The sequence below is a fragment of the Neoarius graeffei genome, chromosome 2 (genome assembly GCF_027579695.1).
Source record: "Neoarius graeffei isolate fNeoGra1 chromosome 2, fNeoGra1.pri, whole genome shotgun sequence".
Taxonomy (NCBI): domain Eukaryota; kingdom Metazoa; phylum Chordata; class Actinopteri; order Siluriformes; family Ariidae; genus Neoarius; species Neoarius graeffei.
The window spans coordinates 70,267,962-70,292,877 of NC_083570.1; the positions used below are offsets into that span (position 1 = coordinate 70,267,962).

The 24,916-nt window shown below is 40.0% G+C and overlaps 1 protein-coding gene across 3 annotated transcripts in view; it reads right to left on the bottom strand.

Moving 5' to 3' along the window:
• Positions 1 to 1,067: 1,067 nt before the first annotated feature.
• tln2b (talin 2b) overlaps positions 1,068 to 24,916 on the bottom strand; it is a 218,981-nt gene continuing 195,132 nt past the window's right edge. For all 3 annotated transcript variants that reach the window (XM_060914863.1, XM_060914864.1, XM_060914862.1), the window contains 9 exons: positions 23,243 to 23,428; positions 22,610 to 22,717; positions 19,642 to 19,747; positions 17,301 to 17,425; positions 12,086 to 12,211; positions 10,047 to 10,109; positions 9,119 to 9,301; positions 8,865 to 8,990; positions 1,068 to 3,459 (listed from right to left, as the gene is read on the bottom strand). In XM_060914863.1, the coding sequence (XP_060770846.1) occupies positions 3,331 to 3,459; positions 8,865 to 8,990; positions 9,119 to 9,301; positions 10,047 to 10,109; positions 12,086 to 12,211; positions 17,301 to 17,425; positions 19,642 to 19,747; positions 22,610 to 22,717; positions 23,243 to 23,428 (1,152 nt within the window). In that variant the 3' untranslated portion in view covers positions 1,068 to 3,330. The remainder of the gene's footprint in view (positions 3,460 to 8,864; positions 8,991 to 9,118; positions 9,302 to 10,046; positions 10,110 to 12,085; positions 12,212 to 17,300; positions 17,426 to 19,641; positions 19,748 to 22,609; positions 22,718 to 23,242; positions 23,429 to 24,916) is intronic.

The window sequence follows — 24,916 nt, forward strand, 5'->3', positions numbered from 1 at the left end:
AGCACATGCAGATTTTTTGTAAAAGGACAAAAAAAGGATAAACATATTGCTAAATTTGGTAACCGTGTTTGCTAGGTGGCACGGTGGTGTAGTGGTTAGCACTGTTGCCTCACAGCAAGAAGGTTCTGGGTTCGAGCCCAGCAGCTTATGGGGGCATTTCTGTGTGGAGTTTGCATGTTATGTGGGTTTCCCCCACAGTCCAAAGACATGCAGTTAGGTTAACACGGGGCAGCCATGGCCTGAGATTGGGCTAAAGTGCCCTTGAGCAAGGCACCTAACCCCCAACTGCTCCGGGTATGTGTGTGTTCACAGTGTGCTTAAGTCTGTGCTTGAGTGTACATGTGACAAAGGCTTCTTGGCTTGGCTTCTTCTTCTTTCCACCAGTTTAATAAGGAACTGATTAGACAGGACTCTAATGATCTCAATCTCTCTATGCATCTTTCCCTCTGTTGTAAGACATTTACAAAACAGTAGGCTGTGTCGAACAGGACCGTATCCAAAAATAAATTGGTCATTCATTTTCAGTATAAATGACAAAACATTCTTGGCAATGACAAAGCCATTGTCCTGTTGCAGTCAAATTCTCTCGACGGTCTTAAAGCAAAAAAGTGCTACATGTCCTTATTTGGACATGCAGACAGAAATTTGGCTCTCCACTAGTTCCCAAAGCAGAGGGATCTCGACTCCAGCTCACAGAGGTGCTACAGCAACACCTACAGGATAGAATGTGTCCCTGAATGTGCTGAAGAGCATCTGAAACGACAGGGTCATATGGTAATACAGCTTTATCTCTATGATTATACAAATATTATTCTAGCCGTCTAGTGGTCACTGAGCTGAAAGTAGGCCACAGAGTCTGTTTTACTTAGCGTCAGTGTTTATATCAATCCGGAACTGCTTGGGTAAATGAGCTTGGACATTCTTACTATCGTCCTCTTGGACAAGTCAGCAGGAAAACTGTGCCAAACAGCAAATACTGTTTAACTCCAGTGGAAAATAAATGACCGTAAAATAGTCTGGAAGTGCAGGAGGCACAGATTCAAACATGCACAATTCACAAAAACAAATGTTTGTTGAAACTCTTTATTTTCAGTGAATACAAAAAATACTTTCGTGACCAGATAAATATTTTACATACAGCATCATAATTTTCATTTTATTGTTACCATTTCAGTCGGTTAAAGAAGGCCCTAACATTCTAGTTTAATTGAAGGGGCTATTTCTTCTTTTTTTTTCCTTCTGCCCCATTAAGAGACACCACATTTTTAACCACATATTGCAATATCTTCATTACATTTATTAGTAAATATAAACAAACCCTTCATACACTTCATACATAGTGGTTTACTGGAGAGAAAATTCTTAGAGACATAATTGCAACAACTTCCATTAAAGCCTCAATCAGGAAACACGAGGCAAATATTGGGCATGAAGACGAGAGGGACTGCAGCAATAAAACTGTTACAAGACCACACCAACCAAACCACAGCAATATGTATGTTTCACATTTGCTTTCTTTTAGGAAACTCCAAGCACGCTGTGGCATCAGCAGTTCCTGATTGGGGTTCTGCAAAGTAAACTGAAAAGTATAGATACATGTGCGTGGAATGCAGTCTTGACTCTTGACTCATTAGAAACGTAAAGCATGTGGAGTCGGTGACGCTGTTACACTAATAGTTCGAGTGAATTACAGCTGGCAGTTGAGCAATCTACCAAGGCAAGAGCATCAGGCCACATCGGAAGAGGAGAATATGGCAGAGCAGAATCAAACAACACAGTCAATGGCTGTTATCAGTACATCGTTTATACTGCTCAGGAACAACTCGGACAAAACTACACATTTATACTTACTGCTACAAATTGCCCCTTTTCACTGACCAAAAACTATTCTTTATGGTTTCTCTTATAGTGGTTGAGGTGATCATTTGAGTCTTTGATAAGCCTAAAAGGGCGACTTGCATCAGAGCAGACAATATAAGGCACTAATATACATCGCAGTCCAAATTTAAGAGGTGGGGTATTGCAGTTTGGTATTATACATGGTGTAGTGTTCTGATGTGCCACATTGTGTAATCCTTAATACGCAAACAGTTGAACAAGAATAACTATATATGCATCTGAAAGGAAGCCACTAATTTTCTCACTAATGTCTATCACGAGAAGCATACGCATTATCTGCAGGAAAAAAAAAGAAAGGAAAAAAGTGTACACTGGAATACAATCAGTGCATCCGATAAATCTTGAAGTGCAGGGACTTTTTTTTTTTTTATTTAATTTGAGTCATGCATGTGCACCCTCAAAATTTTTAAACACACAAGTTACAGGTCTCAGTCTGATTGTGTGTGCTGAATGGATCCATCCATGTGCATTGTATGTTTGGAGAGGAACTGACAGATGAAGACTTCGCTGTATGTAAGAGACAGCTGTGGAACGCAGTCGTAAAGATGTCTGAAGTGTCTTAAACATGTCTGAGGTATTCATGAGTGCTTAAACACTTAAAACGGTGTAACGGCATCTGCTTCAGTCCCACTTACTGAATAGAACAGATCTGTGACTAATGCTTTTGGCGAGGAACTTTTGCGACTCTATGATCAATAAATAATGCAACAAAGCACAGATGCACATTTTCCATAGTCTTATAATAAAGCTAATTCTAGATGAACACAATCGTACAATGACTTTTAGCCTTCATGATATGTTTTAAGTCGTGTAGTGCTTTAGCAAAGGCTTCAGATGAATATTCCTGCTTAATAATATCACACCAATGAAAACATTGAAGCAAATATGTCCTCTATATTCTGAAAGCTTGTGAACAAACATCCTACTGCAAGGACCATACATCACATGTTCATTTCACCTGATGTCACCACAGAGATCAAGCGTACATGTGACTGTGTCCTGGTGTATTTTTAGTGTACGAATGAATTACTAGAAGGTAGTTCGATACGGTCAACGGTATTATTACAATAAAGTCTTAGCTCTGGCATACTGCTTGGATTGTTTGCGTGCACACACACTCACACACACAGAGAGCAGCTAAGTGCATATCACGCTAAAAGAAAAAGATCTTCAGTTAGAGATGACAGAAAAACAAGACACATAGCCCTATGTAAGAAAAGCAACCAATCACAAACAAAATCACCAGCCTCTTGTGTGGAAAACAGTCAAACAGTGGAATCAAACCACTTGCATCCTAAAGCATCATGATGCATCACCATCGATGAAAGGAGCCTTCAATATGGCTCCATGACCAAAGACAGACAAGCTCTCTTAATATCAGACCTAATATTATTATTTGGTGTGTGCGCGCGTGCGTTTGTGAGAGATCGCTCAGCTCTGATCTTCTCGCAGCTCAGTGGGCAAAAATTTGTACTGCTGTTGTCGGATATGGGCCAACTTCTTGCGTGCCTCCTCTAGCTCTCTCTCCTTCCTCAGCATCTCCTCCTGAGCGGCAATGATCTGTAAGCAAGAAACGATCAGTCAGCTACTGTCTGGAACAAGTCATGCATTCATCAACCAATCAGCACTCATCTTAAAAAAGCTCGAATAACTGCCTGTTTTTTTGTAGGATTCTTTTTGTAGGCTACAACACATCATCTGAGAAACTGGTGGAGTCCTGCCGAGTTAAGTGCTTTCAATGTATTTTATTCCAGCCAAGCCCAAAATTAACAAATTGCCCAGACTGCAGCACATGCATGAATCTGGACTATGTACATTTTTGCATGCTTTGTGTAAAATTGTATATTTTTTTCATTTATTTGAGTTTGCAAATTTTTTTTGTTGCGTGGGCCATGCCATCTGGCACTCATTTCCTTCTCCTATTACCATGGTCCGTTTCCTGCCTCGCTGCCTGAGGGGAACATGAGAGTTGAACCCTCACTTTACGTGCTGTGCAGCCATTAGAAATGCAGTTTGAAATATACATATTGTATACACATCAGTAAAACTTTATGTTGTGTTAAATTCCTGCTTTCATTCTCCTTATTTTACATGAGCACTTATTTGTACTGCTAGTACTACGAGAAGTATTTCTTTCTGCTATACGTAAAGACATTTGTGGTTTAGTTCTCTGCAATGTCTGGATTCCTTCTCTCAAAAAAGCTGCGACAAATGATTCTGGAGGAACAAAAAGAGGGACCGAGGTCTTGGTCAAGGCAGCAGGGATGATCACATTTCTCTGTGACTCAGCTCCTGGATTAAGAAAAAAAGTTTATGGACTCCTCAGCGATGAGTATGTGAAGGAATGTGAAGTGGATGTTTGCTAAAGCAACACGACTTTAAACTGCAGAATATTTCCAATGCAGTGTGGGACCAAAGCAATAGAGAATATGATCCAACCAGTAACAACAAATGAAACTAGTTGTATCAAATTATTGAAATTCTGAGCAGATCTAATGTTTACTGACACTGAACATGATGAGACTATACATCACGTGTATAATATTCTAGATTTTTTGTTTTGCATAACCCTTCACCCAGAGCCTATAGAGAGTTTGTGAATATTTGCCTTTAATCTGAATGGTGCATGACGAACAGCAGTCTTCAGAATTAGCTGTATGGCGTTTGACATGCTGTGTGAAGGAGGTAATGATTCCCTACTGAATCCCATACAATCTCCAATTCCACTGTTACATAATCAAATGAACTACTGACGGAAACTTTGCTCAGCTCTCCTTCAGTGTAGTAGTATATCTGCTAAGGGCAATGATAACGACAATTTGAAAAGAATGCCATAGTTTAGACAGAGCACATGGAGGCCAGACAGGCTGAGCTGCATCTTTGACATACGGACTGTACGGTAATTCATCATCATTAGTAACAGGATACAATTTTTCTCCATGCACTTATTGACAGATACACCAAGGCAGAGGAAAAGAAAGTTTGTCTTTTTTGGACACTTAAAAGCGAACTAAAGTTATTTTTAAACTTGCTTTATTTCTTAATTAACGTGTTATTCAATTACGTTTTCAGTTTTAGTAACCTTATACTGTGACTCGTATTGTCAAATAATTGCAATTAAATATTATACCTATCGGCCTATTCGGTTTTTAGCCATGTTGAATTTAGTTCATCACTTATCCGCGCGATCTTCACGAGACTTGTGCAAGACTTCGAAACGTGAAGTGTCAGCCAGGTGTCAGTGCTGCCATCTTGAAAACTGTTTTCCAAACGAAATATTGCACAAAAATGAGTCTTAAATGATGATTACTGCCTACTTTTTTCAAACTTTCCTGCTTGCTACCACAACAAACAAAACTTCCGGCTTGATTACATGACCATTCGAAAGACGGTGCACGCGTTTTTTTGACAACGTTGGCAGATGTTGCCCTGTGTCCAAAATCGTTCCCTACTCACTATATAGGGCACTATATAGTGAGGACGCCATTTTGTAGTGCTGTCCGAAACCTTAGGTGAGGATTATTTACATCCTATATAGTGCACTCAAAGTATCCCACAATACACCACGAAAAGTAGTGTACAACGATGGTCGCTAACCAAAGCAATATATCCCATCATGCATTGCGGTCGCACTGAAAGAAACCAAATTAAAAGTTTCAAATTTGATTTAATAAAAGGCAGCGGCAAAGAAGAAAGTATTCAGCCTTGCTTTAAAAAAAAAACAAAAAACTGAGATACAGGTACTTTGTATTGATTAATGTGGGAAATACACTCAGTATAATATGTATTTATCATAAAAATACATACATGTATTTATTATTTTGAAAACCCACCAGCCGACTGATCTGGCACGTTTTAATTGTGCCACAGTAATGACGTAAATACCAGCGTGACAAAAGTCCGAAAACATTTTTCATTTTACCAATGAGCTCACTATACAGTAATTCTCTATATAGGGAGTAGGGAACGAGTGAGCGATTTCGGACACGGTTGGTCACTTTGATTTCCGCTGTACGTTTTACTTCCGTCCTACGATGTCTCGCACAGGTCTCAACAAAGCTCATTTATGGCCATTGCTTTGACATATGGACTGATATATTACATAGCATATTTCAAACACTCAACTTGCTATAGCAGTGACAAAATAGGAAGGCATTTTTGATAGCTATATTTAATAAAATGAGATAGAATTTTGATAATAAAAAAAATTGGCCTTCAGTTCTCCTTTAAGCCCCAGTCCCACAATACCAATAACTAACAATAGCTATAAATAAATGGGTCCCCTGCAGTTTATGTGGTTGGTGGTCACACCAGACTGATAATGATGCCTATAGCCCAGGCCTGGGTTTATCAGCATCAGTGAGATTGCTTCTGGAGCAATTTCTCCAGGCCCGGACCTGATACGATAAAACATCTGACCAACAAGGTAATTGTTTACATGTAATGTCTGAGCACGTGCTATTTTTCCCCGGGCATCTTTGTACATCCTTGTTGCATCATGAAGTCACGGAATACAGATTCATGGAAAAAAATAAAATAAAATACAAAGCACAGATCTTTTATTCACAGATATGTGATTTTCCATGAAAGATCAATAGTAAATTAATAAAAATATAAATGTAGGTAAGATATTTTAATTATGCACTTCAGCAGTCCAAACATTTAATTGTTTTAGACTTCTTAATTTTTTTTTTTTATCCGTGATGCATCATCCATATGAAATCGGTAACCAATCTGTAATATACTATTCAAAAAAAGTAGGGGATATTTTATTTTGAGATCCAAATTTTCACATATACAAAGGGATACGAAAGCATGTTGTATAGTTCCTTACTGAGGAAGCATTTCCAAAGAAATTCATCACCCAAACACATCAATGACACTCTCATGATCAGCACGGGATGCTACTGATGATCAAGGGGGTCGTGCCACAAATTTGCATGACTCTGAATTGGAAGGTTAGAGCCACTCCAAAGGAAGATTTTGAAGAGAAAGCATCAGATTATCAGTGGTTGAAGTCGTTAATTAAACAGAGACCATGCGCCGTCTAACACAGGATGAGAGGTTACGTGCCCTTGGCATGCTACAGGTTGGCACAAGACAGGTCATTGTGGCAAGAGCATTGAATGTTTCCCAGTCTGTCATCAGCAGATTATGGTCCAGACATCGTGCTACAGGGTCTGTTCAGGATAGACCACGATCCGGTCGACCAAGGGCAACAACTCAGGCTCAGGACAGATTCATCCGCACTATTGCCTTGAGAAATCGTATGGTAACAGCAAATCAGATAAGGTCTCAACTTCGAAGGGATACTGGCTTGGTAGTGAGTGGCCAGACCATCAGGAATCGACTGCACAGATTTCACTTACACGCCCGACGTCCTCATGTCATTCCCTGTTTGAGGGATCGTCACATTAGGGCCAGACTCCAATGGTGTCGTCATCATCAACGCTGGGATAATCGCCGATGGAACCACGTAATGTTCTCAGATGAGTCGAGGTTCACTGTGGACTTCCTGGACAGACGCAGGAGGGTTTGGCGCCGACGTAACGAACATTTCCATGACGTTAACGTCATTAGACATGATCCGTATGGGGGTGGCTCTGTAATGGTGTGGGGAGGCATCACTGCTGCCGGCAGAACAGACTTGCATGTTGTTGCTGGACGTGTCACAGGGCAGTACTACCGGGACAACATCTTGGCACCCCATGTTGTGCCGTTTGCACATCGTTATGGCCGCCGTTTCATTTTCCAAGATGACAATGCCAGATGTCATAGGGCCAGGATTGTTACAGATTACCTCCAGCAGCAGAATATCACCAGATTACCATGGCCAGCACTCAGTCCGGACCTTTCCCCCATCGAGCATGTCTGGGACATGCTTGGACAGCGGCTACGCCAACGTCAACAACCTCCTGCCAATGTCCAAGAACTTGCTGCAGCATTGCAACAGGAATGGAATAACATTCCCCAAAATGACCTGGGACGTCTCGTTAGGAGTATGCCACGCCGAGGGGGTTTTACCCGCTACTGACTCGGTTTCAAAATGGTGGTAAATTTGCTGTGTGACCCTGTGTTTGTGTTGACCCTTATTCTGGAGAATCTGTCCTTTACTGACTGTACACAGGGTTTCGAATAAATTGACAAATGTTTCCTTAATGTTTTTCTGTCATTTGTTTCCTTCCTGACCTCATGATCTGCATTTCATTCTACTTGTAAATGCAATATCCCCTACTTTTTTTGAATAGTATATACTGAAACGGCCGTGACCAATCCGTAAATTATGAGCATCAGTGATGCATCCATATTAAAATCCGTAACCACTCCGTATTTTGTATCCTTTATTATATTTCCGTTATCCGTGACCTATCTGTATTATATCAACCACTGGAGCATGTGCAAGGGTTGTTCTGAAGTCCAAGCTGTACAGTATGACCCAGAATAATGTGCTACTATTTGGAAAAAACTTCCATGACTATTCCTAAGCTGCATGTATTTATTTATCCGAGTGTCAGGACCAACTGATATATTATAGTCAGGATTACAGTTGTGGTGTGACTGCTCCAGACTGGAACCAAATTCAGGCAGAGGAATGGTCATAGTTGTAGTTATTGGTATAGTTATCGGTGTTGTGGGACCGGCCCTAACTTTTGCCATTTTCAATACCAAAAATGACAGTGTTTTGATAAGGGAAATAATGCAAGGTTTTAGATTTGCATAAATGTGACCTATTACTAATTCGATTTATACTAAAACTGAAATCTATAAGCAAAACTACAGATTAATAATTGCCTACTGGTAGTTTGCTTTTCTTTTTTTTTTCTTTGAGGAGTAGTGCAGCACTAGTACAGAAGAAAAATGGCAACCTCATTGCTTCTAGAATACCAATAATAGAGAAAATAACCACTAGGTTCAGCTTGGAGTATTTCACACTTTTATCATCATAAAGTGTGAATAGGTCTCACCTGAGCAATTCCACCAACAAATTTAGTTTTGACAACCACGCTATCGTCCTCGGCCTTGTCAAAGGCGGCTTTCTGAGCTGCCTTCACTAGATTATCTGATGCCCTTTTCACTGCATTCCCAGCAGCCTGTGGACATTAAGAATAAACTATTGCAAAAGGGTAAAGGCATATACAGAACTTGCAGTCAGAAATGTCACAATGTCTCTGAACAAACACACTTAAAACGCATCCATCGTTTGAAAAGCAAGTTTGACCTGTAGTCTCCTCATGGCCTCAGAGTCATGGTCAGCTTTCACTTTGCAGGCCACCAGCAGCTGGGCGGTAGACGCTGCTACTTGTTTAGCAGATGAGATGAGCTTCTCCTCACTGGCATGACCCTGCACTGAAGCATTGGCTGCTTCACACAAGTTACTGGTGGCGGCTGCGACCATACGGGCCTGCGTGGCAAAGAAAGTAGGGAAAAACACAAACGCAGTTCCTCCATGAGCTTTGCACGATCAAAGATTTGAAAGTACTACATCAAATTGGTTTGGGATCTCTGATTTAAAGCCACAGGATTCTGCCTAAACTGTTCGAAGTCAGGAAAAGTATCACTGCAAAGCATTTATCAGTTTATCAGTGTGTGGCTGTGCAAAATGTTGCTCGTCTTCTAGTGTCGCATCAATTTATCAGGGGAATGACCAGTCCATAGGCCAATGAACATGTGATAACTTCAACAAAATAGACTTCATGGTAAAAATATAATGAACTTCCCAGTTACACAATTGCACTTTGTGACTATATAAGTCATTCTATAAATCACACTATCTGTTATCACTCAAATGAGGATGCGTTCCCTTTCGAGTCTAATTCCTATCAAGGTTTCTTCCTCGTGTCGTCTGAGGGAGTTTTTCCTTGCCACCGTCACCTCAGGTTTGCTCAAGCATTGGGGGACTTTAATCAGGATTGGGACCTTGTAAAATAAGTTAATGATGCATGTAGTGAATGAATGAATGCATAAATGAAAGGGAATCCAATAAACTATTTATTTGTTGGATATACTGACCGACAAGGACCACACAAAGCTTTTAAAAACATATAATTAAGCTCAAATAGCTAATTAGGAATAAAGCATAGAAAGAGCTTGAACAAAACAGGTAAAAATAATTAGTATATTTAAAAAAAAAACCCCTCTATACTCACTGCTGATATGAGACCCTGAGACCACTGGCCATCATCTACAGCATTGGCTGGGACAGAGCCCACCTAGAGAACCAAATACAGTGACTTAATTCAAATATGTACATCCTTATCATCATAGTAGAGCTCCTCACACACACACACCATACTTAAAGGAACAGTCCACCGTACTTCCATAATGAAATATGCTCTTATCTGAATTGAGACGAGCTGCTCCGTACCTCTCCGAGCTTTGCGCGACCTCCCAGTCAGTCAGACGCAGTCAGACGCGCTGTCACTCCTGTTAGCAATGTAGCTAGGTTCAGTATGGCCAATGGTATTTTTTGGGGCTGTAGTTAGATGTGACCAAACTCTTCCACGTTTTTCCTGTTTACATAGGTTTATATGACCAGTGATATGAAACAAGTTCAGTTACACAAATTGAAACGTGGCGATTTTCTATGCTATGGAAAGTCCGCACTATAATGACAGGCGTACTAACACCTTCTGCGCGCTTCGGCAGCGCATTGATACGGAGCTCAGATATCAATGCGCTGCCGAAGCGCGCAGAAGGTGTTAGTACGCCTGCCATTATAGTGCGGACTTTCCATAGCATAGAAAATCGCTATGTTTCAATTTGTGTAACTGAACTTGTTTCATATCACTGGTCATATAAACCTATGTAAACAGGAAAAACGCGGAACAGTTTGGTCGCATCTAACTACAGCCCCAAAAAATACCATTGGCCATACTGAGCCTAGCTACATTGCTAACAGGAGTGACAGTGCGTCTGACTGCGTCTAACTGACTGGGAGGTCGCGCAAAGCTCGGAGAGGTACGGAGCAGCTCGTCTCAATTCAGATAAGAGCATATTTCATTATGGAAGTACGGTGGACTGTTCCTTTAAGAGAATATGTTAATGCAGCGACCTGATGTTTGATGGCTTTTGTAACTGTATGACGTCTGTCTGTCCGTGTAAATGTGTACTAGAGCCCTGCACTCCCACATTGTGTACCACTACAGGGAACTCGATCATAAGTGCAAGGCAACGTATCTCAAACACTTGACCACCGAATAGTGAAATTTGTATCTTTATTTCCACAAGATAGAGGAGTTTTTATCCAGCGCTTATTTTTAATTTGTTTAAAAAAAAATTATGGAAAATATTGATAAAAAAACATTGTTTTTTCATAGCAGGCACTGTATCTTTACATTGCATGCTTTTTAACTTGAGTGATTTCTTACTCTACACACTCATGTAAACATCATTATTATATAGTTCAATAGCAGTTATAAGCATCTTTCCTTAATTTTAGGTAATCTAAAACTACCGTGAATTGACATCGATTAAGTTCTTATGTCCGATAATATTCAGTCGTAACTATACAGTAACAAGAGTGCTCCGAGAGCACAAGATCCCCCGCTGGCAACTATACCATATAACTCTGGTAAAATGCGACCGAATTGAACGAAATTACAATATGCGTATTATCGACATGTAACAAAGAATCTTGTTAAGTTTTGTGAAATTCCTCCAAAAACTGTGAGAGGAGTTGATTTCAGAAGGTGAGTCTGTCCTGGGACAGATGGACGGACAGACATTGCCACGACATAATCCCACTTTGGGCCTTTCGGCCAGCGGGGGATAATGATGTAAAGTGAAAGCGCTGGTGCCCTGCTGTCCACCAGGCACCCAGCAGAGTCACACCATAATAAATATTGTGGTGTTGTTTCTAGTGCCTGGCATGCGGTCTCAAAGAAAGGAATAAATATGTATTCATAACTGTGATGCGCATCTCATTATTGGGATCACTGTCAGAAGACAATGCAACCATTTATTGATGCAAAATACAGGATACAATTCATATGCTATAATATTCTATTCATGTTGATTTTGCGCCTTTGCAAATATTTTGCTCATACACATCAGGAGTGCTGCTTTTAGGGAGTGCCTAAATATCTACATTACAGACATAAGGTAATATATTGCGTACCCAGGAATTTGACTAGGTAAATAAGCACAAGAACACTAGCTATTCAACATGGGTGAAACATAATCTTACCTTGCCCTGGGCTACGAGCTCTCTCTGTGCAGCTGATGCTGATTTCACCAGAGCGCTGGTTGCTGCTGCGATGGACTTGGCTGCTTCCAAGATCTGCTCCTCAAAGTCCAATGACTCATCTGCTTGCTGCAAACAGAATGATGCAGTGATTACATCAGCATATAAAGGAAAAAAAAATAGCTCAGGTGTCAGTGCAAATAAGCAGCTATATTTACTTCATGTATAGCTCAGGTGTTGTAGGATGCATACGATCTATGCATACAACTGAAGGGACAAAAGAGACACAGTTACCACTGAAAAACCCTCAGGGAAGCTTGACACCTTAGAACAGTCCTGAGGGTCATGGATTCTAATCTTAAATTTCTGCTGCATCTCTTTAAGGCTGACACCTTGTGGTGCCGAGGAGCAATTACATCATGTTTCAGTCCTAAATTGCTCCACGCAGCCAACCCTTCATAGAACACCTTCTGTAAATGGTTTTTGAGTGATAACAGACTGTGAACCAGCAAGAATGCCATACTCGTGGGCATACAGGCTTTTTCACTCACAGCACACAGAGCACACGAGTCTGGAGACAGGGCGGGACACTGTAGGAATATGTTTGATATATAGTTGGACTGAATAACAACCTAATATATCAAACATATCAGACAGAGCCCTGCAGTGAAGGCTTCCAGGTCTAGCTGACCTCTAGAGCATGGAGGAGAAGAAAGCAGGACAGGAGAGAAGGGGAGACTGGAATAGAAGCAATAAGGAATGAACAGATGAGTGATGGATAGGAGAGGATGAGAAGATGGAGGAGGAAGGAGGAGGAGGAAATGGGGTACACACTCAGATGCTGGAAGAGACATGAAGTTTTTTGAAGTTTCATGAAAGAAGAGATGAAGGTAAACAGACACAGAGAAAAAGTTATGAGCAAGTCCCACACTAACAGTGTTGGCCTCGTCTTCCCCGCACAGCATCTGATAATTACAGTACATACACTTCGAACTGAAAACAAAGGAAACAAAATGTTGGGGACATGTGAAGAGGCATGCATGATACCAATGAACATGACCAACTTTCCATGAAAAGATTGTGCAGGTCAGGGAAATCAACCACCAGATGTTTCTCTTTTCATGAAATCTCACCAATACAATACACTCCCAACTGCACACCATGGGATTTGCACTTCATCTAGCACACTGCTGACTTCAAACACGAACCTGACTGACTCCAGCTCTCAGCCTAACTAGATTTAGAGGCGGACATGTTGCGGTATGCTCAGAGTATCAACTAATAATCCTTTGACATATAGTAGGGGTCTAACACAAATGCCACAACCTGTATCTGTTTAGTGCTCCAAATATGAACTTGGATTTAAATGTCAAATGGGTGTGACCCAAATCACGTTTATTAAAATTATTTATTTATTTGAATTAACCATACAGCCTACCTCTATGCCCCTGAATACACTGGAAAACAATGGAAAAAAAAAAAACCTTAGAAGTAAAAATGCCAAAACACTGATCGTTCACTTGACTGTTCATAATCCTGCTGATGGGGGTATTATTTCTGTTTGTACCTATAATAATCCACCACAACCTCAATCAGGAAGTACTGGCTCTCGTTAATGATTATGATCTTTATTAGAGCTTCATATCGGACTGTTTGCTCACATTCATGAGCCTTTTTTTTTTTTTAATATACAGGAGCCCAGTCTTGATGCACGCCTTTCATATCAACCAGGTGCCCTGTGAACCCTTCTGTCAAGCTTTCTTTTAAAAAGTGTACTTTCTACTTGCATCTATACTTGTAGTCATTTGGATCTGTTCTATCCAAATAACACATTCAATTTTATGTCCAAACAAAATAGGGAATGTCTTCTACTACAGATTTCCCATCAGTGTTGTGCAGAGGTCATAAATGATTTAGTGCTAATCTTTTAATATAGATGAAGAGCGTTGTTTGTGGAGAATAGTTTCCTGACACACACTATAGAGCTCAACATCTAGTAAACAAATTGTGAACAGCACAGAGCATCTGAAAACCACTTCTGGCCAAGGTAATTTCTTCACGGCTCTTCAGAGTTTATCTAAACTTGGATAGACATTTCCAGCATGATAATACACCAGGTCACAAGAAATGGATCATCAGTGAAAGCTTCCAGAAACAGACCAGTATGTTTTTATTATTTCAGTGGTCTTCACAGTTCCCCCAACCCTATCCAACATCTCTGCTGCATTTTTCCATTGTTACATGTTTTCATGCTGTTCTGATCACCAAAAAGGTACAACCCCGATTCCAAAAAAGTTGGGACAAAGTACAAATTGTAAATAAAAACGGAATGCAATAATTTACAAATCTCAAAAACTGATATTGTATTCACAATAGAACAGAGACAACATATCAAATGTCGAAAGTGAGACATTTTGAAATTTCATGCCAAATATTGGCTCATTTGAAATTTCATGACAGCAACACATCTCAAAAAAGTTGGGACAGGGGCAATAAGAGGCTGGAAAAGTTAAAGGTACAAAAAAAGGAACAGCTGGAGGACCAAATTGCAACTCATTAGGTCAATTGGCAATAGGTCATTAACATGACTGGGTATAAAAAGAGCATCCTGGAGTGGCAGCGGCTCTCAGAAGTAAAGATGGGAAGAGGATCACCAATCCCCCTAATTCTGCGCCGACAAATAGTGGAGCAATATCAGAAAGGAGTTCGACAGTGTAAAATTGCAAAGAGTTTGAACATATCATCATCTACAGTGCATAATATCATCAAAAGATTCAGAGAATCTGGAAGAATCTCTGTGCGTAAGGGTCAAGGCCGGAAAACCATACTGGGTGCCCGTGATCTTCGGGCCCTTAGACGGCACTGCATCACATACAGGCATGCTTCTGTATTGGAAATCACAAAATGGGCTCAGGAATATTTCCAGAGAACATTATCTGTGAACACAATTCACCGTGTCATCCGCCGTTGCCAGCTAAAACTCTATAGTTCAAAGAAGAAGCCGTATCTAAACATGATCCAGAAGCGCAGACGTCTTCTCTGGGCCAAGGCTCATTTAAAATGGACTGTGGCAAAGTGGAAAACTGTTCTGTGGTCAGACGAATCAAAATTTGAAGTTCTTTATGGAAATCAGGGACGCCGTGTCATTCGGACTAAAGAGGAGAAGGACGACCCAAGTTATCAGCGCTCAGTTCAGAAGCCTGCATCTCTGATGGTATGGGGTTGCATTAGTGCGTGTGGCATGGGCAGCTTACACATCTGGAAAGACACCATCAATGCTGAAAGGTATATCCAGGTTCTAGAGCAACATATGCTCCCATCCAGATGACATCTCTTTCAGGGAAGACCTTGCATTTTCCAACATGACAATGCCAAACCGCATACTGCATCAATTACAGCATCATGGCTGTGTAGAAGAAGGGTCCGGGTACTGAACTGGCCAGCCTGCAGTCCAGATCTTTCACCCATAGAAAACATTTGGCGCATCATAAAACGGAAGATACGACAAAAAAGACCTAAGACAGTTGAGCAACTAGAATCCTACATTAGACAAGAATGGGTTAACATTCCTATCCCTAAACTTGAGCAACTTGTCTCCTCAGTCCCCAGACGTTTACAGACTGTTGGAAAGAGAAAAGGGGATGTCTCACAGTGGTAAACATGGCCTTGTCCCAACTTCTTTGAGATGTGTTGATGTCATGAAATTTAAAATCACCTAATTTTTCTCTTTAAATGATACATTTTCTCAGTTTAAACATTTGATATGTCATCTATGTTCTATTCTGAATAAAATATGGAATTTTGAAACTTCCACATCATTGCATTCCGTTTTTATTTACAATTTGTACTTTGTCCCAACTTTTTTGGAATCGGGGTTGTACAACACATGACTATAGAGCTAAAACTAGTACCTCATGTTACACTTTAGATACATTATATTACAAGCATTTAGCAGACACACAATCTTATCCAGAGCAGTGTACAACATACCCAGAGCAGCCTGGGGAGCGGTTGGGAGTTAGGTGCCTTGCTCAAGGGCACTTCAGCAATTCCTGGGGGTCTAGGAAATTGAACTAGTGACCTTTTGGTCCCAAAGCTGCTTCTCTAACCATTAGGCCATGGCTTCCCCTGGTGCAAATACACACTTCCCAGTGACCAAATAAGAGAGTCTGGATTCAGGAGTTGAAGATGCAGAACTGTATGATGACAAGTACAACAGCCAAGCTAACAACTACAGATCCAATTAAACTGGAAGAGGAAAAACAAAAAACAAAACAAACAACAGCTACTACATTGACAAATAGCCCCACTGGTTTCAGGCCAGTTGTATGATTTCAGTAAATTCCCTTATGATTTATTAGAACTGGAATGGAATTCCCCTTTTTGTGTTTCACAAACAGTAACATAACCTTCTGGTCCATAATTAACCTGTCAATATATGTAAATAATTGGTATTGCCAAACAGAAGGGTCATTACATGACAATTGACTGAGCTGGATATGTCGGGTTTGAGTTCAGAGAAGATAAATAAGCCTCAATATGGAGAATATCACAACCTGAGTTTATATCAAGAGCTCAATTAATCACAGTTTCCATATACTATGACATTTTCTCCTAACATTATGTTAATAATGCCAATCTGACAAATAATGAATGAATTTGTTGAAATTATACAAATATAAAATTACCCTTGGCAGCAGACTGAACTGAATTTGCTTTTTTTTTTTTAAACCGAGGTGATAAAACTCTGATAAATGGGCTGTTAAAAATGTTAAAAATCTGTTTAGTGAGTCACAACTGTGAAGTGAAAAGCACTGACAGATTTAGTTTCCTGTAGACAGATCCAATAATAAAAATGATTCTGGAAAAAATTGAGAAAGCAATGACCTTTGCTTTCGTTTCGTTTCCTGAGCTTCAGGCAGGTCTGACCAAGTTTATCTTGCACAAAAAATAATCTTCACAATATCAAACAATGCAGACGTTCCTGCAGATAAGAAATCTTAAAGCAAGAACTAAAGGATCTGCCTCTAAGCCTGCAAAGCTTTGTGAAAAATATTCAACATTCTTTAGGAAGCAGCAAACCCCCATACCAGCCAGCAGCACATTCCAACACCCCAAGGCCAGGTGGAAGTGATTTGACACAGGTATGCTGACGGACAGAGTTACTGAGGAAGTGTGTTTCTGAATACAGTACAGAGAGGCAGGGATGGGTAGATACCTTCGGCTTGGCTCTGGGCTTAAGCTGCTCCAGTTTTTTAGCTGCGGCCTCAATGGATGCGGCGGCCCCCAGCAGCTCCGTCTCAGCGATTACTGTAGGGTCCTCAGGGTCCACCCACTCCGAGCCTGGGGACGAAGGGTATGAGGTGTAAGCCGAACCAAGTTTTATTTATAAAGCGTATTTAAAAACAAGAGAAGCTGTACAACATGCTGAACAAGGAGGTCAAATGTATGAAACTGAAATACATGAAAAGGAGAAGTAAAATAAAACATATCAAAGCACTACACACACACACACACACCACTCTAAAACCAGATAAACCACATACGCAATATGAAACATAAAAAGACAGAACACTTTACATAAGGAAGAATGTGTAGAAAACTAGTGAGCCCTGCTTTAATCACCACTGCACCGTGGAAGTGCAGCTGGTGGAAATGTGTTTTTGATGGATTATCCTCATTCTTTACTGACTTTTAAAGTGCCTATAAAATATTACATTTTTTAACAGCTCATGTAGACAGACATGGTTGTGGGGATGATACTGAACACTCGAGAACACTACCCCCTCCCATATTGTGCTTTCCTGTATGTGTACATGTGTGCTACAACACTTGTGCTCTCTCATACTCACCTCCATCTGCAGCAGAGGAAATGAAAACAGCAGTATTAAAGGAGTGAAGCAGGGAGGTCCACTGGGCCAGTGGGCTTTATTAACCTCACACAGATACAATTCATCCCAATATACTGCCCATTACTGTTAACACTCATACAGCTTTACTGACTGGACCTGAGCTCTACAACACATTTAACCAATAGCCTGTGGGTTCTGCTCTTATAGCCTATCGGATTGAGGCTCTATCAACAAACACCTGTCTACTGCTAAAACCAGTTTTTCTCCTTGGTTCTATTACAGTAAAGGGGATTCACTTTATTCGGTAAGGAACAAGTTCAAGCATTACCCATTTTTGATTTAAGGTGCATGGAGTGCATCAAACTACCATACACTATAATGCGTAAGTGGTAAGTTGGGAGTTGTAATAATGTTTCCCACCTCGACACATCTGATGTGAGAAAGGGGTAAAGCATGCATGCCTCCATGACTTCTGTTTGCTCTGTCAGAGCAAGTAAGGCGCAAAAACAAAACAAAACAAAAAAGCTATTTTAAATCTCACCTTTACAGTTACAGGCCTGAGTGGACAATAGCAAGTAGCATTAGCAACAAGCTAGCTGGCCATCGTTAGCGATAACTTTCATGTTGATTACCTTCTCAAAACAGCAATTTGTACCGTCAGTGTTATAGAATTACCCAAGTACTGTGTGTGTATTAATTGATTTAAAGCCAGTACTGTTTTAAAGCTAGACGGCCTTTCGATTTCATAAAATTGGTGAAATTTAGTCATTGGGATATATGTTTATTTCTGTAATATCTCAAAAAAAGGCCATTCTGTGGCTATTTAATGTGAGGGGATTCCTTAGCAAATGTGCATGAAATCGCTCACTTCGTGCAGTCAAGCAGACAGAGGAAGTCCGTGTGCACATGTGCACGTTTACCTCCTTCTTTTGGGTTTTATGGCAGCTGGCATCCACAATGTTGCATTACTGCCATCTACAGGTTTACCTTGACGGTGCACTGACAGTTACATCATTCTGTCGCTAAACGAACAGCTGATCACACCGAGGTGCTCGCTGACCGCCGATATTTATTAGTTTGGTCCTGCGTTTCCTTTCTTTCACAACATATCTTTTCTTCTCGCTTTCCATTACTGTAGTCGGTCTTTCATGTTTCATTCGCACACTCGCGTCCTCCAGTTTTCTCTCCTGTTTCAAATTTGTATCCCACAATGTCTTGAGTGAACAGGGAAAGCCCACCATGTGATGCATGACGTAGTATCTTGAATTGGGTCATGGTGAAGCAGGAAAAAAGCAGCAGAGAATTTAGGGCCATGTGGCTCCAAATTCATTAATTGTTCTATTTAAAAAAAAAACCTAATAAAATTGGAAGTCTGTGATTCAAATTCAGTAGCTTTCGGTTCACTAAACAAAAATAATTGGGTGTCAGGGAAAATTCTTTTTATGACCTGAACTTAAAATCTGAAAGGCGGTCTACCTTTAAACTAATTTAAAAGTAGAGGAGGTCTGTACACAGTACGCATGACCATGTTGATTTGATGTCAGTCTATAAAAACAGGGGAGGAACTGGCAGCTGAGAAGACGACTCTAAATTGATGATTTGAAATAAGTTGCGGGGCAATTTCTGCGGCTTTCAAACACAGCATAAGAACAGATCACGTACGTGTGCATGATATGTACGTATGTATGCATGTGTGCGCTTTCTCACCTTTCATAGCTTCAGCTGTCTGGATAAGCTCGGTGACTGAGCTGGCTACTTTCTTTGACAGTACAGCCAGCTGCTGCCTGTGCTCTGTTGTAGGCTTCTGCAACACCTGGAAACGCAAGAAGATACTCAATTACTTTTCATGAGCCTTAGAAAAACAATTTTTTATAAGGAGGTCACGAAAAAACTAATTTGAACTTCAGCTGAGCCCTCTGTGATTTTGTGTTTACAGGCATACTATTAAATCTCAAAGTTCCTGTGTTCAGCACTTACCAGATTATTCAAACAGTCATGCAAACAGTATGCAGCATTATTATACATACAGGACACTTTTTCGATGGAATAAAAACACGCATTCTAGTCTCTTCTAGCGGGTTTCATTCATTTGGTTTGATAGCGTGCAATATTGTTAGCATATCACTGACCCTACATGGATTAAAAATCACTCTACCCAATGGAGAATGAGTGTTTAATATGGTTTACAATATTGCATGGTTGTCAAGACAACATAACGTCACACATCCAATGTGTATGTATTATAATAATAGGCTTTTTTTCGTGGTACTGTATATCAGATATATTCCATTCAGCTCAATATCATGCTAGCTGGATGGCATATATCTGATATACCACTCAACACCAGACAATATTATTTAAATATTTTACCTTGAATAAAAGCCTTTATACCACAGCACTGTTACAGTGGTGCTTGAAAGTTTGTGAACCCTTTAGAATTTTCTATATTTCTGCATAAATATGACCTAAAACATCATCAGATTTTCACACAAGTAGATAAAGAGAACCCAGTTAAACAAATGAGACAAAAATATTATACTTGGTCATTTATTTATTGAGGAAAATGATCCAATATTACATATCTGTGAGTGGCAAAAGTATGTGAACCTTTGCTTTCAGTATCTGGTGTGACCCCCTTGTGCAGCAATAACTGCAACTAAACGTTTCTGGTAACTGTTGATCAGTCCTGCACACCGGCTTGGAGGAATTTTAGCCCATTCCTCCGTACAGAACAGCTTCAACTCTGGGATGTTGGTGGGTTTCCTCACATGAACTGTTCGCTTCAGGTCCTTCCACAACATTTCGATTGGATTAAGGTCAGGACTTTGACTTGGCCATTCCAAAACATTAACTTTATTCTTCTTTAACCATTCTTTGGTAGAATGACTTGTGTGCTTAGGGTCGTTGTCTTGCTGCATGACCCACCTTCTCTTGAGATTCAGTTCATGGACAGATGTCCTAACATTTTCCTTTAGAATTTGCTGGTATAATTCAGAATTCATTGTTCCATCAATGATGGCAAGCCGTCCTGGCCCAGATGCAGCAAAACAGGCCCAAACCATGACACTACCACCACCATGTTTCACAGATGGGATAAGGTTCTTATGCTGGAATGCAGTGTTTTCCTTTCTCCAAACATAACGCTTCTCATTTACAACATAAAGTTCTATTTTGGTCTCATCTGTCCACAAAACATTTTTCCAATAGCCTTCTATTAGCAAACTGCAGACAAGCAGCAATGTTCTTTTTGGAAAGCAGGTGGCTTTCTCCTTGCAACCCTGCCTTGCACACCATTGTTGTTCAGTGTTCTCCTGATGGTGGACTCATGAACATTAGCCAATGTGAGAGAGGCCTTCAGTTGGTTAGAAGTTACTCTGGGGTCTTTGTGACCTTGCCGACTATTCCACGCCTTGCTCTTGGAGTGATCTTTGTTGGTCGACCACTCCTGGGGAGGGTAACAATGGTCTTGAATTTCCTCCATTTGTACACAATCTGTCTGACTGTGGATTGGTGGAGTCCAAACTCTTTAGAGATGGTTTTGTAACCTTTTCCAGCCTGATAAGTATCAGCAACACTTTTTCTGAGGTCCTCAGAAATCTCCTTTGTTCGTGCCATGATGCACTTCCACAAACATGTGTTGTGAAGATCAGACTTTGATAGATCCCTGTTCTTTAAATAAAACAGAGTGCCCACTCACAACTGATTGTCATCCCATTGATTGACAACACCGGACTCTAATTTCACCTTCAAATTAACTGCTAATCCTAGAGGTTCACATACTTTTGTCACTCACAGATATGTAATATTGGATCATTTATCATCAATAAATAAATGACCAAGTATAATATTTTTGTCTCATTTGTTTAACTGGGTCCTCTTTATCTACTTTTAGGACTTGTGTGAAAATCTGATGATGTTTTAGGTCATATTTATGCAGAAATATAGAAAATTCTAAAGGGTTCACAAACTTTCAAGCACCACTGTAAATTCTCAGATGTAATTTCTAGAAATAAAAACACCTTCTGAGCATGGTACAAAAGACAGTAATGCCAACTGTAATTAAAACAATGGCTTTCTATCTTTTTCTGTTTCTATTAATACTCTTGTTCTAAAACATTATCATTTCTATAATAACAGCTCATTCACAGGGACTTGTGTATGATGGACTAGCCCCCCAAAAAATAAAGCCTTGTGGAAGGGGGAAAAGTTTAAACAAACATGTACTTGCAATAGTTGACAAAAATGTGCTGGTGTAAGAGGAAGATAAGCCTATAAATAAGCATGTGGACGAATAATTGTGGAACTCGCAACCATTAAAAAAATGATTAAAAAAAACCCTCTAATAAATACTGATAGAGCAACTTGAGAACTGAATCCTCTTGAAAGCCAGCAAGCTTGAATCGATTGGGCTCCAACTAACCCATAAGAAATACAGAGCATTATGGATTCTGTTGAGAGAGTAAACTATGTAGAATTTACTTGCAGTATTTCACTATGTGGTCAATAAAACAGCTGAAATAATTATGAGTTACTCTATTATAAAAAAGTAATGATTGCACCACTTATATGCTGGAAAATACAATTAACTATGAAATGCAATTATTGATAGCAATACGCACTTCTAAAATATCCACCCAAGGCATGCGCGCGCGCGCACACACACACACACACCCACCAGTAGGACATGTTCGAGCAGGTCAATGTATCCAGTTGTACACTCCAGACCGTAAAGCAGGGCTTTGCTCTGCACATCCTCAGACACCTCCTGATGATACGCAGCTTGCTGCAGGAGAAAGACAAAACTTAATAAAATACACATTATCTTTAAATTGAACAGAACCACAACAGAAACCTTACACATTAAAACAAAATCGCTGAAAGTCAAAATCAGTCATGAGAACTTAGTTGTTGCATGTTAACTCTCCAGGCTACATTCAATCAGAGTGAATGGATATGGTGAAACAGTAAAACTAGTATTGCTCTTTAAACCTAAGGCTAAATGAATAAAATAATTAAAATTTTGGGAGTCGAAATTGAAGTGCAGCTAGAGATAATGAGATGAGAATGAGATGAGATGAGAAATTGAAGTTTGGGTCAAAGTGACCTTGAGAAGAGGCATAAACTGTATTTACACTACCCTCAAGCCTCTCATATGCTTCCTTCCTTTGAAGCTGGGCAGATCAGTGCCAGGGCTGCTGAATGAAAGCTTGTTTGTAGTCTGTGTGTATTCAAATGTGCATCTGTGCACCTGCGTGTATGTGCGAGATGAAGAATGTGATGGTGATTGTTGAGCGAGGCCGATTAGCACCTTGCAGGTGAGCAGCATGTCAGAGACGGCTTTGCGGCTCAGGTTGGCAGTGGCGATGACGTCCTCCTGCTGGCCGGAGTTGCCCGCTGCCACAGATTTGGCCGTGGCTACAGTGATGCCCTTGGTCATGCGGATGAGCTCCTCTGGTGTGGCAAGCTTCTCTGGAATGTCCTTGGACTGGAAGACCTGCACAGAGGACAAGCCAGTGAATATTTGTGTTTAAAAAACAAAACTCACCATTATATACACATAGTTTTGTTTAATCCACAATAAAAACATTTTAATGAAGGTAAAATATTACAATTTTATTTATTTTCAACTCTAGTAGATTGTTTTAACTTTTTAACACTCCCAAAACATTAAACAAAAGTCCTTCCTAAGCGTTAATAATTTATCTTTACCAAATGGAATGATACTGTTTGTATTTGCAATGATGCTTGCTATTAGGATAACCCCCCCAAGCACATGATGGGCTTAATTTATGTTTTGAACAGTTAGGTCCATAAATATTTCACCACTGACAAAGTTATTTCTGTATAATAAATCTGAGCTCAAAGTGCAGACCATCAGCTTAACCCTTTCACCACCATGTAACTTTTCCCAGAAGGGGTTTCCCTACTACAATGAGACCAGAATAGCAGTCTACAGTGGTGAAAGGGTCGGGTTTTTATTTTATTTTTTTTATTTTATTAATACGTCCAAATTGGGTGAATGGTGTAGGACTTCTAGAACTTTGAGGAAAAAAAAAATTTCCCTGGTGAAGAAAACCTCCTTTATATCAGCTGGCCAGACAATGAGATAAAGATCAACTTGTACCAGACTAATGGAAAGAGAAGAGTATAGAAGAAAGAAGGAATTGTTCATGATCCAAAGCACAGGACCTCATCTTATGGGGTTAGTATGAATGGCTGCTGGTGGAACCGATCCCTTTGTAATGATGCAGGATGAATTCTGGAGTGTATAGGGCTATATTATTCGCTCACATTCAGCCAAATGCTTCAAAACTCATCAGATGGTGCTTCACAGTGCAGGTGGAAAATGACCCAAAGTGTACTTCAACACTAACTTTAAGGCAAAAAAATATAGTGGAATGCTCCGTCTGTGGGTTCCTGACTTGAGGCAGTCAGTGACAAAAAGTTTTATAACCAAGTATTAAATACAACAATTTAACTTAGTCAGGCTAGTTTGTCCAAATACTTTTGGTCCCTTAAAAAGAGGGTGGGGGTGGGGGTTGGTGGGACATGACTCCACATATTTAAAAATAAAATCTTGTAATTCCTATTCCATTTGCCAGATTTGGATGCAAATACTCTTACATTAAAACCGAAAGTCTGAAATTTTCACCTCATTCATTATTCAATTTAAACTCCAATACACTGTGGTATACTGAAATAACAATAACCGTCAGTGTTCTAATATTGATGGACCAGACTGTATTTCCATAGAAAACTCCTTTAATTATTAAAAAAAGGACCCAATTACCAAATTCCTTTACTTATTAATTTGCAGTTGCTATAAAAAAGTGATTGCTTTGATCAATGGGTGGTTGTATATCATATCTCTGCTATCATATACAATATGTCAGGTATAACACAGCCGATGGAATGATGTTATGAGAAAACAATCAGTGCAATCAAAATCACACCACCCCACGGTTGATTATTTTGCTATTAC